The sequence below is a fragment of the Amphiura filiformis genome, chromosome 1 (genome assembly GCF_039555335.1).
Source record: "Amphiura filiformis chromosome 1, Afil_fr2py, whole genome shotgun sequence".
Classification (NCBI taxonomy): Eukaryota; Metazoa; Echinodermata; class Ophiuroidea; order Amphilepidida; family Amphiuridae; genus Amphiura; species Amphiura filiformis.
In genome coordinates, this window is record NC_092628.1 from 99,823,608 (window position 1) to 99,839,476 (window position 15,869).

A 15,869-nucleotide genomic window follows, 5' to 3' on the forward strand; every position below is an offset into this window, starting at 1 on the left:
GTTCAAGAAAAGTTGTGTTGCTGCGATGAGGAAGTACATTCATTTAGTATCCTCTCTCTTTGGTTTGACATGGCTAATGACATCGAGGGCTCATCATCAAAGTTTGGCAAAATTAGATTTTGGTACCAACATTTCTAATAAAATAACGGGCTTTCCCATTATTTAAAAAAAACTGTAATGGCTCTAAAAGTTTTGAAAGAAGAAGTGAACAAGAAGAATGATAACAGAAAAAAAACCTATGAACATGGTCAGCTTTCCACTGCTGCTGCCGCCAAAAAGAGAAAATATAATTCAGCCATAACATTAACCAACACTTAGTCTGAGTATAGGTTCGTAACTAAGAAAAAACAGGTTCTACTCGTCGGACTAGTGCCCTGTTTAATTTAATTTGTATATTTAGCTTTGTTTACAATTTTAAACCATTCCATGAGAGATAGGAACCACTTGAAAGAGGGTTTTTTTTTTTTTTTTTTTTGTATTATTTTATTAGGTTCCAAATGCTATTATCAGTAGATAACAAAACATTTTCAATCATTTTCAATTTCTTTGTCAGTATTTTATTTTTTATTTATTTTTATTTTTATTCTTGCAAGAGTTGGTGTGTAATGACATTTCTCATGCAAGAGAGAAGTTGCAGTGTCTCTTAGCAGATCTGAGTTAGAGAGAGGGTGTAGGTTTTCTAATGTGTTGTACAGTTTATGTGCCTTCACAAAGAGAGGTACCCATGTGAGCAAGTCAATTTACATATCCAATAAAATGCTTCTATTCCAGCAATATAACGAAGGAGATTTCGAGTGCAATAAAGTGCGCTTCAAGGGGAATATTTTCATTTGTCAACTTGCTGAAGTCTGGTTGACAAAACGACACATCTGTCAGTAAAGTGGATCAGCGCAGACAAAGCCTGTTTCCCAGAGATAGAGAGTGATCATGGTGATTGTTAAAAGACGCACCATTTTTGGAAATTGTCATCTGTGCGAGGATTTTATACCAAAGGATATATAATGTCAAGTCTTCAGAGGACTTTGATGAACAGTGAATTTCGCAGGACAAGTTTGAATAAGGATATACATCAGTTATCCGGAACATTGAGTGTAACAGAACTTTGTAATCAAGAAGAAGAAGTCTAACTAAGGCTGCTGGATAAGTTATAGTCCTAAACATTGTATGTTATTTATTCTAAATGATTTTATGTACTTATGTTCAGTAACAAAATCATTGTTAAGATCATTGTCATACCTTACTTTTCATTTAAGATTCAGATATTGTTAACTTAATCAAACAGTGTGTTTTGTTATGCATTCTGAAGTGAATTTGGCGGGAAATTTGGGTAAAAGGTTATTGGTTTTAAGTCATTTACGACTCGTAGCAATGTCTACGGACGTAACACATAATTGATATTTAAAATTATCAGCAAATGGGCAGTTACGTAGTTGCAGTTATGTAGTTGCGGACGCACATTTCAGAAGACTTGGAGGACCCAACATTTCTAAATTATTGAAGGATCTCTGATAGAATTTAATTTAATTCCAATCCCTTTCTCATTTGGCATGACAGATCACAAAAACACATCCGTTGCGGACGTATTCACAGAGAGTGAACTTTTTGAGTTACTTGTGTTTCAGTTAAAATTCCCTGTAGTGTTCAGATCTTTGATGGAAACTAATACAGTTTAGTTTGCATCTTTTGGTCAAATTTTCTCAATGTTCTCCGTTGCGGACGTACATTTTTTTTCGTTGCGGACGAAAACAATGAAAAAGTTTGTATGAAATGACATCATTTTTAAAAATAAAATGACATCATTTTTTAATACTGAACAGAGATGCAAAATCAAGACACCTCATGCAGAGAAAGTCAGTTATCAACTTTCAAAACATGATAACTTTATTTGTTTGAAACCAAAGAAGACTTTAAACAAAGTGGTTAAAGATGGCAGTTTTGGGAGTGAACGTCCGCAACAGAGTCACAATTTTCACATTTGTACAGGATAAAAAATAAATTAGCTCTGATTTTCTTGAAATTAGCAGCAAATTGTTCATCTATTCATGGGGATTCAGAAAAAGAACAGTTTGCACTATCTGCAATATAAAATTACTGAGATATGATATAAAAACGAGTTTCAAATTTTGACCATTTAGTTGACATAATCACGGAACTGCCCAAATATACACAAGTAATTACCTAGCAAACACAAAAACGTTTTAAAAACGTTTTAAATAAGTTATATTTTGGCTTTTGGTTTAGGTAAAAACGTTTTAATAACATTAAAATGTCGGGTTATATAAAGGTCATGATAACGTTTTAAAACGTTTTGTACGAAAACACACTACAACAATATTTCTAAATGTTTTCAAAAAATGTTATTGTAAACTATTTTTGCAAACATTTTTGCCAAATATTGTGTCAATACTTAAATAACATTATGTTAAAATATTTGAACCCAGCAAACACAGAAATGTTCTTAAAATGTTTTTTTCATTACCTTTTAATAACATTTAAATGTCGGGTTTTTTATTTATTTATTTATAACATTCGGCCGAAGCCAGGCTAAACCCAATAGTGCTCAGAGGCTACTAAATTAAAGGGATGCCTCCAGATATGACGGGACAGGGATATGGAAAGAGGTCCGATTTTAGAAGCAGGAGGAAAACCGGAGCACCCGGAGAAAAACCTGCGAGGACGAGCATGGATCGGCAACCAAACTCATATGTGGCACCGCGGGGAATTGAACCCGGGCCACAGTGGTGAGAAGCGAATGAGAAGACCACTGCACTAACCCGCCCTCCCGGGTTATATAAAGGTCATGAAAACGTTTTTAAAACGTTATTGAAAATATTTTGGGTAAACATTTTTCGCAAAATATTTTTTCAACCCCAAAATAACATTCTGTTTAGAATGTTTTGTATCAAGTTTTCAAGAATGTTTTTGGAATGTTATTAAAACGTTTTTATACCCTTTATATAACCCGACATTTAAACGTTTTCTGTAAAACATTTTTGTTTGCTGAGCAGTAGATTATCAAAAAATGTTATGAAAACGTTTTATAGTCTTAATATACCCTTTATATAACCCGACATTTAAACGTTTTCTGACAACCTTTTATAACCTTTTGCGAATGATGTCGAAAACGTTTTGTGTTTGCTGGGTATAGGTCTACGAGTTTTAAAATAAAACTCCATAAAACCTTTGGTTTTCAAGACCAAACATGCCCCGCATTTCGCCGGAAATCACATAAATCAGGCTACTAGTCATGCTAGTTATTGGATTATTATCAGAAACAATCAGAAGCTGAAAATTACATTCCCAAAACCACCAATGACTGCTTACAGTAGAGGTGAAACAGTAGATCCGAACTTCCATCTCCAGAAGAATAACAAACATATTATTAGGACTTCGTGAGGTACACAGACACCGGCGTGATCGAGTACAACATGCTAGTAACTAAAATCACAATTACATCTTTTTAGAAATGTCATCAATTTATAGATGAACCTGAAAATGATACGTAATTCTTTGTTATAATTCATCGAGAGAATTACAAGATTAAAAGATTAGTAAAAAAGGATAAGTTTGTCAGATTTTTCAAAAACAAATATTACAGATGATAATCTACGCTTATTCCATATTCAAAAATAGCTGAAATATATTGCTAAACATGAGACTAAGAGATCTAGTATAATATGACGAGTGACAACAGGGTGAGTCAAATGATCTCTACCAAATTTACCATGTTTTTTTTTCTGGCATCTTGGAACACCCTATATAAAAATTAATATTTTCTTATGATGCTATTTACCGATTAGTTATTTCATTAATAAGATTTGCAACTTTTAACCATTATTATACTGATCCATATTTTGCAACAAGGACTAAGAAAGGGGATGTTGCACCACTCCTCCTAATTTTCTATTATAAATGTTATATACTGTTATTGTACAAACATTACCCATATAATATCGCTATGACGTCATAATGTGAGCGTACTCTCGCAAATGTACAAAAGTGTTTTTCTGCTAAAAATTCAACATGCATGCCCAACACGCACATTTCACCGGATTTTCTCTAAATATGCAATAGTGGATTAACAATAACTATAGACTCTTTGCATACCTCACATGCGTAATACTTCGAAACCGACTGAGCCATCAGGAACCAAATCTTAGTCGAAAACATCAAATGTTTGTAATGGTCAAGGATAAGGCTATTTCTGTAGCATTAGAGTCACGCGGTAGCCGTGACCAGCAAGTTTTTAAAAAAAAAAGACTGTTAAAGAAGACTAATAAGATGCTCCCGCGAGACTATATTTACAGCTAACATTAAAACACTTGACTTCTATTGTTCTATGATATTTTTCGCTGGGTACAAAGTGTATCTAAAACCATGTTTAATGTTATTTAGAGTCCCAAATGTAATATCTTGACAACTCATTAATTAAAAAGGACATCAATCCTACAGTCAACCATTGTTTAATAATAAACAAACACTTTTGCTTCATTTCACCCGGTATTTCATAGCGAAAATTAGTGGAAAATAATGCTGATCCAGAATTTTTGGACAAGGCTACAGCACTAGCGGGCAATCACCTACACACTACTTTTTCAGATATACTTCCAATTATACCCTAGCAATTTCTGAGATACCCTACATAAAAATTCTGAGCCCCATTCGCCAAAAAATCAAGTTTTTCACAATTCTTTTGTTCTTTCCGGACGATGCACCCATTCATATAATAAATAATGTATTTCGACATAGCAATTTATAGCAGAGTCCCGTTAGCTCAATGGTTTCGGAGTTCGACTCCGCATCCGGGGATCCGAGTTCGAAACCCGATGACCAACTGTTTTTTTTCAATATTGTATTAAACAATAATTTTATTGTCATTAATCAAGGATAACACAATTTTAATCATCCAGTGCTATTGTGATATTATTTTTTTTATCAAAGCAAGATGTTTGATTCTCAGGTTTATTATTTATTATATTAAGGGCCTATTTAAAAAAAAAACCTATAGTGCAGCCGCTATCGCAGAACAAATAATAAAAGAAATCTCTTTATTACTTTCTTTATTTATTTAAATCTGAACAACACAACAATCTGAATAACACAAGAAAATAGATCAGGTTACCAATATTTTCTCATTTAAATAAAGTTCTGTCCTACCACGGGGCGATTCGCATGATAATAGCACAATAAACTATGTAATATGTATGAATGGTTGTTGAATCCATGGAGCTATTATAAGATGGAGAGGAAATAGATTACGTAACGCATTGAAACCTTGTGCCGATTTGAAATCTGACAAGCTATTCATCGAAAGGTACCTTTTGTTTGGGACAAAGGGCTTCCACCATTAAATCGGTAAGCTGACCCGACAGTGTATTAACGCTTTACCTAGGAGGCTACTGTCAATAAGTGATCAAATGCAAGTCGCGTGAAAGCGCTTAATGGAATGAAAAGTACCTATTGTTATACATAAACCCAAGGGTGTGATTGAGTAACCGTAAGCACAAAAGGCGCACATTAGCCGCTAATGCATAGTTCGTTGTCACCCCACTGACATTAGGTGCTTCATTTAAATAAATTGAATGCGCCTGCTGAATGATTACACATCATGGCTGCCATGTCTATAATGGTATTAAATAGCTACGTCCCGGGAGCTACGTATACATGTAACATATAATAAGTATACCGGTATAGGCCTATATAAAAGTTGTTTTACAAATTGAGATTTTATTTTATATTATTTTAAGAAGGAGAATGTCATAATCAGTGGCGTACTGAAGGGGGCAGCTCTTCTGTGAGAGGTCTTGGGAGGGGATGAGGTTGAAGGAGGGGATATGAAGAATGAGAGGGGACTGGAGGAAGAGAGAACAGGGAAGAAATAAAGAGAAATAAATAAATAGACGTAAATAAATAGAAAGGTAAGGAAAATGATAGGAATGGGAGGGGACAAAACGTAAGAGGGGATGGAGAAGGGAAGGGAGATAAGAAGAGGGAGTGATACTTTAGGAAAATAAATGAATGACAAATAAATGTAGGCCTTATAATAATTATTATAGAAACTAAACACAGCCCCCCCCCGCCCACACACACACACACACACACACACCCCCACACACACACACACACACACACACACACACACACACACCCCCACATATATAGGCCTAACACTAACAGCACTATAGGCAGCCATTCGATGATGCCAATGCCTTTATGCGTTACGTATTTAAAACGCCCAGTCAGATGTATTTTACACCTGCCAAGCACAAGTCACCCAATTTCGAAAATTGGACGTTGAATGTACACTCTCATGAATATTGATTGGCAACATTTTCCAATATGTCAGCGCTCAAATCGGACACAATAGAACAATAGACCATTCAGTGCGTTGGTTGAATCGATCTAGAGACCTGTCTTCAGCTATCGTAGAACTGTATTCAGCATCGAAGTGGTTACGTAATTCTCTTGGTTACCGGATCACGCTACTTTGGTATGCCTTCGAGTGCCATATACTTTATGTGGTGATCATTTCGATCGTGGTTCATTACTCTAGCGCGTGATCCCGTTGACATAGTAACATTACGTAACTTCGATACTGAATTCCTACATGACTGTCATTTCAATTGTTATACCGTTCCGGTTGGTTTGTTGCATACACTCTAGGTGTGAAAAATTGTTCCACTAATATGGAAGGCCAGCAGGGACAAAAACGTATCCAAAAAGAGACAACCAAATATGGAAGGCCATTAAAGTCATACGTAAAGACAAATTAGCAAAGCGGCAAAAATACACAAAGGCCTATTGAAAGGAGGGACTGTCCCCACCACAGACACACAGAACAACTTGGCACAGCTTATAGGAATGTGCAACAAGATTTTCCACAGGGCTGCGAAGAACCACAAGCCGCGAAATGTTGATAGCCAACAAGCTTAAGCTATTTAATTAACCCTCGATAGAGAGCAGGGCTTGAAGAATGAGGGAAATTAAAAACACAAATCGCGAAAGACCGCCAACAACCGCCGCTCAATAGGGATGTCAATCTATATTGCCCCGCAGGGCTACAAAGAACCGCAAACAGCGAAATATGGATATCCAACCAGTTTAAAAGACAAATTAGCCACCGATAGAGGCCAGGGCCTGAACAAGTAGGGAAATTAAAACCACAAACCGCGAAGGAACGCCAAAAACCGCCGCTCACTAGGGATATCCAACTAGATTGGCCCGCAGGGCTACAAAGAACCACAAATCGCGAAATTTGGATATCCAACAAGTTAAAACCACAAACTGCGAAAGACAACCAACAACCGCCGCTCAATAGAGACATCCAGCTATATTGCCCCGCAGGGCTTCAAAAACCACATACTGTGAAGTATAGTTATCCAACAAGCTTAAACTATAAATTAACCCCCGATAGAGGGTAGGGCATAAAGAATGAGGGAAATCAAAACCACAAACCGCGAAAGACCGCCAACAACCGCCGCTTAATAGGGAAATCCATCTAGATCTATAAATCTAAATAACTACCGGTATCAACTGCAACATTTGGATATCCAACTAGATTGCCCCGGAGGGCTACAAAGAACCACACACCGCGAAGTATAGTTATCCAACAAGCTTAAACTATAAATTAACTCCCGATTGAGGGTAGGGCATGAAGAATGAGGGAAATTGAAACTACAAACCGCGAAAGACCGCCAACAACCGCCGCTTAATAGGGAAATCCAACTAGATTGCCCCGCAGGGCTACAAAGAACTATCAACCGCGAAATTTGGATAGCCAACTAGATTGCCCCGCAGGGCTACAAAGAACCACACACCGCGAAGTATAGTTATCCAACGAGCTTAAACTATAAATTAACTCCCGATAGAGGGTAGGGCATGAAGAATGAGGATAAATTAAAACTACAAACCGCGAAAGACCGCCAACAACCGCCGCTTAATAGGGAAACCCAAGGGCTACAAAGAACTATCAACCGCGAAATTTGGATATCCAACTAGATTCCCCGCAGGGCTACAAAAAACACAATCATTAAAACATAATTATCTTGCTAAGTCGTGGCACTTAGACGCTTCCGTATAAGCCTTGCTACATAGTTTCAATTTGAAGTAAATAGGACTGACTCTGTGTCTCGCTGGCATCGTCAACATTGGGTATGTGTTGCTCATATTTACATTTTCTTAGTTGCCTTGAATAATTAAAGTATATTAAAATGTATATGCATCCCTATTAACATTACAGTCACGCGGTAGCAGCGACCAGTAAGTTTTCAAAATAAACGGTTGATAAAGTTTTATTAAATTATTTACTGTCATAAATCAAGGATAACATAATTTCAAACATCTATTTTTCGTTTTATTCGTTTTATGGAGTACCTCGTAACCCGATGACTTTCCAAGCTTAGAGCTGCTTGGCTACATTCATAAAAAGAAAGAAACTCCACCAAAAAACGTTGACAACGTAAAGAAAGCAGCAAGTTTAAAAAGCCCCACCTCGGCTCACTTTTTGAAACTTGGTCCCATTTTGAATATCAACAGCAAATCGGTGTTTTTAACGTTTAAACAATAGCATCATTGCCATTAACATGCCAACTTGTTATTCGTTTAATTCAATCATTGGTCATGAACTTAATAATTATTATAAAACAAAACATATAATATATATTGGCCAAGAACAACATAATAACCTTTCTGATCGTTCCAGAATGCTAACAACTTAATATCGCATCGGCACATTAAAGATACATAACACTTCTGGAAATGTTTTAAGTTGATAATTATGACAAAGATTAAATCAGTATCTTTTACAAATTGGACCAAGTTTCAAAAAGTGAGCCGAGGTGGGGGCTTTTTAAACTTGCTGCTTTCTTTACGTTGTCAACGTTTTTTTGGTGGATTATATATACATATGAATACGTCCAAGTAAAATATTTCATTCAATCGCCAAATTATACAAAACACACACTGTTTAGATTTACAAAGCACGTCATTTTAATTAAACTAAATAAATGAATAACATACTGCTGATGATTCAGAACTCTTATCTTAAAGTTACTGAATCTACTATCTTACAGCATTTCCAAGTGTTATAAGATTATACAAGTTCTTAATAAATAGTATAATTACATCAAAACACTTGTTTTTAAATGAATACTTTTAACAATTCATCATAGTGAAAATATTTTACAAATTGATAACTATGAGTGTATCAAAATTACAAAGCACACACATTTGTAAACGACTTTCCTAGTTTAATATAGGATATATGGATGGCCAAGAGGCTCAAAACACAATACGTCTACACTTGGACGTCCAAGATACAATCTTGAACCTTCAAGATAAATCTTGGACGTCCAAGAATTTCGCGGTAGACTTAAATCAAAGAACCACACGGTCAGAAATCACAAAATCTTACGCTTGAGGCTTTTGGTCATACTGATATCAAAAGCTCAAGCACGCATATGATTATAATATTCATGATATTAGGCGTTTTCTGAGCGTCTTGGTCATCAATAGAAATAAATAGAATAAATAAATTACATAAATACATACTGGTTACGTAGTAGATTACAATTGTATAACATTGTAATATCAAATTAAAAAACACTTGTTAGGGGGCCTGATGCAAAAAGGGGTCCTGAAAAAAATGACCACAAATTTTCCTGGGAAAATTGAGTTTATATGCCTTATATGGGGTTGACCCATAATTTTCATGTCAAAAAGGGGGCCCTGAAATTTTTGAGATCTCAAAAGGCCCACCCCCTTACAAGTGTTTGTGAACGGTCCCTAAGTAGCCAACAGTAAGAAATCATTAAGTATGATTAAAATATTGGTTACACTTCAGAAATATTATTTCAGATTAAACTTACTAAGGGTCTTTTAATGCGTTACAAACTGAATACATGCTTTTTAAATAAAATACCTTGTGTTTGTTCCAACAGGTTAATATAACATAACATAATATTTTAAAATTTTAGATTAATAAAAAATACAAAGCACATACATTGTACAAAGCGCTACATTAAATGACTAATACAAAACAATATGTAGTTAAACTCTATTAAATAAGATAATTAAGTATTATTAAAATACTGGTTACGTTTCAGAACTCTGGTTTCTGTACCATGTCAACCTAGAACATCATGAAACCTCTCTAAAATGTTTAACTCGATATAAAATTAATACACAATGAATTACCCCCATGCGCCTCTTAAGACCTATTATGTAAACATTAGACATACACATCTTGTACAATTAGTCAGCCATTTTGTCTTTAGTCTAAAATTTATCTTACATTTTACCCTGAATAACTCTTACATCAGCCTAAATCTGTCTTCGAATATACTTTGTTTAGACCCTGTTTGTTTGTTTGTTTGTTTGTTTTATAAATAAGACATTATTAATTTCATTTTTAGTGCAGGAAACGTTTATATACTTAGATTTTATAACTTTATCTACATAGTGCATGTTTTATGTTGATACACATTCATTTGCACTTTCAGGGCAAAAACTTTACTTACTTGGAAAACGGGTTTATTGCAGCTATATAATTTATTTATTGTACCCTCATTCCACATTGCATTTCAAAGGTTTATTTTTAGAAAACCATAAATGTATTATGATATAATGAATAAATATGATATACATTGCATTTACGATATATCTATGATATAATAAATCAATGTTTCAATATATTTTTATTTATAAATAATATTATATATTTGGCCCCAAAATTGGCCTACTTTTTTGTTAAAACATTATACTGGTTTTTGGGTAAAAGAAAAAAGCCATAGACGGATTTCATAGAAAAAAATATCCATGGCAATATCAGTACGAACACTAAATGTCTACTTGGTTTGTGACGACGGACTGGCTCTGCCTCACTGTGTTTGCTCTGCAGGCGAGGGAAATCTTGAAGACACATCGGTAAGTACAGGGTCATCTCTTGAAGAATGTAACAATCTCGTTGGTTCCTTATGGCCTCGTTCTCCTCAGGGTGAAGAACAACTTGACGAATTGGTAGCAGGTCTAGGGTAATATCTAGCAAGGTCATCTATAAATTAGAAAAGAAAGGATAGTGTAAGATATTTCATAACAGGTCATATATTTTAGAATTTTATTCTTGGATGCAATCGTCGTCAATCAATCAATTATTCATATATCATTCTTTTTCAGCAAGTATAATCATGATAATGAAGATTGTACACGGGGATATTATGACGGTCTTCATTTGGCATTCAGATCATTATCAGCTGAGTTTTAAAATAAGGTATTTGCGTGGATTTTAATATCAGTGTTATATCACACACACTCCTGTTCGACGCTGAAAAGGTTTCATCCACACCGTTGGTTATCGTAATAAGAATGTGCTTAATTGAACCGAAAAACAGTACTAACATCTGCCACTACAATAGACCATATTTAAAAGGACATTGACCTCCCAATCTTAAGATAAATACTTACCACACTCTCCTCGCGGTTTAAGACTCTCTGTTTCATCAACTGTATGGTTTCAAAGTCAACGGTGAAATCCTTGGGGCTGGTAGATAATTGTTCATCTACGATAACGTGTCCCATAGCTTCTTTATAAATGTGGATGTTTGAGTGATGTATTTTCAGTAGTTGTTCCTCCTGAAATGGGGTAACAATAACCGTGATTAATTGCATTTATACAAAAGTAAATTTCACTTTAAAGAATCAAGTTAGTGCGACGGAATGATTTAAAATATCAATGTAAGCTTTCGGATTTCTGATACTCCTTGCATATGTATTACTAGTATGTTAATATGTGAATTGTTTAGTGGTCTAATAATCCAATAAATGTATATTGTTTCTGTCCTGTTCATATTTCTGTTTGTGTGGTCTGGGTGCGAGTGTGGGTAGGGGTGGGCTTGCATATGTGTATTGGTGTGGTTATATGAAAGAACGATTGAAAGCTCAAGATCAAGAGATCAAGAGTTAAAATCGTTCTATATTACCAATACAGATGAACTTTCATGCTAAGACTGAAAGCTTTTATAGTTAAGTAATACAAAGTAACTTACTGTCATGTGAATCCTTTGCGCAAGAGAAAGTTAAGATCTATCAGGTATACCAGGAAGATCGACATTCTGACATATAGCTCCACCATTACGATCCATTTGCTGTAATGAAAAATCCACAAAGTAAAGAATAACAGTGTAATATATAATACTTGATACTAAAACAATTTGCATTAATTTTATCATTTGTTTTTCCGTCGATTTTATCTTCTCAACCTAATATTTTACTGAAATGTTTTTTTAAATCGTTCATGTCAAGTTCTGATAATAACACTTACATATTCTTCCAGGACTTTTCCAGCGTATTTAAACAAAGCTGACGTTTCTTCTATAAGGAGTTCATATTCCATATATATATCAGACGATGGTGGAGGATTGGTGGTAGGTGGCGTTGGAGTAGCTTCGTGGCTCTTTTGCAATCTGGGAAAGTCTACCAATGGAATTGGAAGGTACCGGTACATTTCTTGAAGTACGTATAAATCGCGGATGTTTCGTACAGCTTCATTTGGTTCAGGATCAAACAACACTGGTTCGGATGGTGGTGGAAGGCTTGTGAAGTTCAATTCATACATCTATGGATCAAATTAGTGAAAGGCAATTATTAACCTATTTGATCACTACTGTGGTTACCAAAAACACCAAGGAATAATCGTCATTTAGATTATAACATAGATACAAATACACCAGGCACAGAAAGAAACTTGTCAGTTATAGTTATCCTTGCTGTTCAGCAACCTGCAATTTCAACGATTTTCAATGGGAACGTATCGTTGCATTGCAAACAAGCACCACGGGCCAATCAATAAAGCACACAATGTAACAGGCACAATTGAATAGTTAAAATTACAACTTTTGATTTTGAGATTTGAGGGTTTGGAGGCGCATAACTGACGAGATTCTTTTTGTGACTGGTATAGATGGCGGTGCACAAGAAACGATAGGCGGTTTATGTAAGTATAATTTGTGTATCAAGAACATGTTAGATGTATACAATAGAGAATTGATCACAATGCTGACCATATATAAGTATGGCCTTCCATTCTTGTTTGATTGATTGATTGATTGATTGATTGATTGATCGATCGATTGATTAATTGATTGATTGATCGATCGATTTATTGATTGATCGATCGATTGATTGATTGATTGATTGATTGATTGATTGATTGATTGATTGATTGATTGATTGATTGATTGATTGTGTACTTACCAACGCGTCCAATCTGTTAAGAGCAAACTGAGTATATTCCATAATATTTTGCATAGCTGGGAGAAAGTTGATCGGATCTGACGAGTTTTTCTCATCCAAATACACTTCTTGTACGGCTCCTTTGAATGCAATAAGATTTTGACGATGCACCGAGAGTAGTTCTTCTTCAGTCATGTTGAGTCTCTTCAACAAAGGTAGGTCTGATGCATGTGGAAGACCATCCACTGGCAGTGGAGGAATTATAATATCCGAATTTCCAAATCGTGTTGCTTTCTGTGAAAATAAAACAAAATGATAAACTTGTGAAAATCACTTCACAAGCAAAAAATGACTAAAAAAAGTAAGTACAAAATATGTTTTACTTGAAATGCTTGCTGCAAAAAAATAAAAATAAAAATCCATCGTTTAATGTGGACAAATTATTGTTATTTTGCTTGCCAGAAATAATTCTACTTGTTACTAAAAACGTTTTTAGATGTTCTCCGTAAGTACAAGAACGGATACATACATGAAACTGATGCTGAACCCCAAATCACGTAAATAATGCTAGAATTGTACTAGAATTGAATACGGACAATGAACTGAACTTAACCAAGAGTTCGTACTTACGTAATCTTCGTAGAGACTGCTTTGTTCCGTGGAAAGCGTTTGACAAGTAAGAATCAAGAACTCGTACAAATCTTTGATATTGGTCGGCTCAGCTTTCAGATGCCTTTTCCTGTCATTGATGTCACCCAAAAAACTACTGGATTTGTGGAGCTGAAGCTCTGGGGTTGTGAGTTTGCTGTTCTTGATATTCCGAACTCTGAGGAGCTTTCCCTTGTGAATTGGAAATGCATTGCAACTCAACACAATCAGACTGGTAAATAAAACTGTAATTCAAAAAAGAAGTATAAATATCAACAATAATCCAAACAACTTCCAATATACCATAACAGAGATTTTTTTTTAATTACCAGCATGGTATGAACGCAACACAAAACATGAATTAAACATTTACCTGCAAAGCAGAACATTTTAAACATTTGAGCACTCATATTGAAGATTCGTGTTCGAGCGGTGTGGGCAATAAAATGTTCCACTGTAAAAAGCTTCTAAAATGTATGCAAAAACTGTCAGAAATTGTTTTCCCGATGATACCCGAATAGGTTCTGATTTTGGGGTTATGGATAAACCAGAAGTTTTTAAAAACCTTGCTGCTACTAAATATACCATTCGTGTCATCTGCTGCGTGACTTATTCGTGGGGAATCACGCACTTCCAGGTTGTTTGTTTAGACTTAGAGTCCACGTGTTCAAACAATTTGTTTGTACTTAATTATTTGCACAATGTAAACATTTTTGGCAATAGTAAACGGTAATTAATTGTGTTATAATATTTAAGTTAAAAATTACGTTAATATAAATGATAATAAAATAAATAAATAAATAAAAAATAATATAAATAATAATAATAATAATAATAATAAGTAATAATATAACAATTATATAACACGCGTGTCTGTCAAATTTGTAAGTTAATTTCGTTGTAATAATGCTGTTGTGAAGAAGGCAGACTTTCCAACATCTTCATCGCCTATGTTGTGTATTTACAGACAATATTATTGTTTCCTATTATTTCATCTAAAGCATTTATAATCGTACTCGTAACTCCCAAACATGTCTGTTGCCTTTATTCATGTTAATTTTTGTTACCAGATAAGTTACAAACACTTTCTATAGTAGCAAAAGATGTCAATTCTTATTAGACAAAACAATTTCAAATCAAGACATGTAATACAGTCAGGCGCGGATCCAGGCATGGGCACACCGGGCCCGTGCCCCCCCTTTTCGAGGGTCCTAATTTTTTTTTTTTTTACAATTTTGTATGAAAAAATAAATATAACACCCCTGTTTTGCTTTTCATTTTTACATCGACGGCCTCCCCTGCCAGTGACGGATCCATGCAGGGGCTAGACTATGCCATAGTCGATTTTTGATAAATAAAAATGTTATTAATCATGATGAACGCATTCAGTTGAACTCGAAATTATACTGATATTTAGTAGGCCTACATCAAAATACTAGTATAAAATGGTTATGAAAAAGTTTAGGCTATATAATTATATTTGTGACAGTAAAAGTAAAGTATAGGCCCTACGTAGGCTTATATTATTGAATGCAACATATCATAATGGCATAATTATAATGACACTTCAATACTGAACAATTCTAATTTTAGAATCTGTCAGTTTATTATCCGAAAAACTTGGGAAGCTAACAAACAGAGGGCGTACGGTGACTGAAAAGATCAGTTGTGAAAATCTATCAATTGTGCACTCATTAATTAAATCAGAGTTTTAACTTTAAGCTTAAATGTAATAGCCAGAGTAGTGCACAATTGGCAAGTGGACTACGGAGAAGTCTATGCAGGGGCACACCCGGACCGTGCCCCCTTTCATGGTCCATGAATTGGCTTCAATTCGGCCTTTATTGTTAATTTTTTTCCAAATACTGAGGGGTCGCATCCTCCCTCAGACACCCTCCCTCCGCGTATGGATAAAGAAGTCAGTAGGCTTCTTTTTTAGACCAGGTGCGGATCCAGTGTAATATTTAAAAGTTTGCAAATTGAGTTCGGGACCT

The 15,869-nt window shown here is 35.0% G+C and overlaps 1 protein-coding gene across 1 annotated transcript; it reads right to left on the reverse strand.

Annotated features, from left to right (window-relative positions):
• Nucleotides 1–10,708: 10,708 nt before the first annotated feature.
• On the reverse strand, nt 10,709–12,605 carry LOC140167737 (uncharacterized). Its single transcript, XM_072191032.1, has 4 exons — nt 12,317–12,605; nt 12,042–12,140; nt 11,461–11,628; nt 10,709–11,050 (listed from the first exon to the last, which is right to left on the reverse strand). The coding sequence occupies exons 2-4, from the start codon at nt 12,045–12,047 to the stop codon at nt 10,736–10,738; spliced, it is 489 nt and encodes a 162-aa protein (XP_072047133.1). The 5' UTR covers nt 12,048–12,140; nt 12,317–12,605; the 3' UTR covers nt 10,709–10,735.
• Between the last annotated feature and the right edge of the window lie 3,264 nt (nt 12,606–15,869).

Coding starts and splice junctions, on each gene's coding strand:
- LOC140167737 (XM_072191032.1), bottom strand. Junction 11,051..11,460: donor TAAACCGCGAGGAGAGTGTG/GTAAGTATTTAT, acceptor TCTAATTTATAG/ATGACCTTGCTAGATATTAC.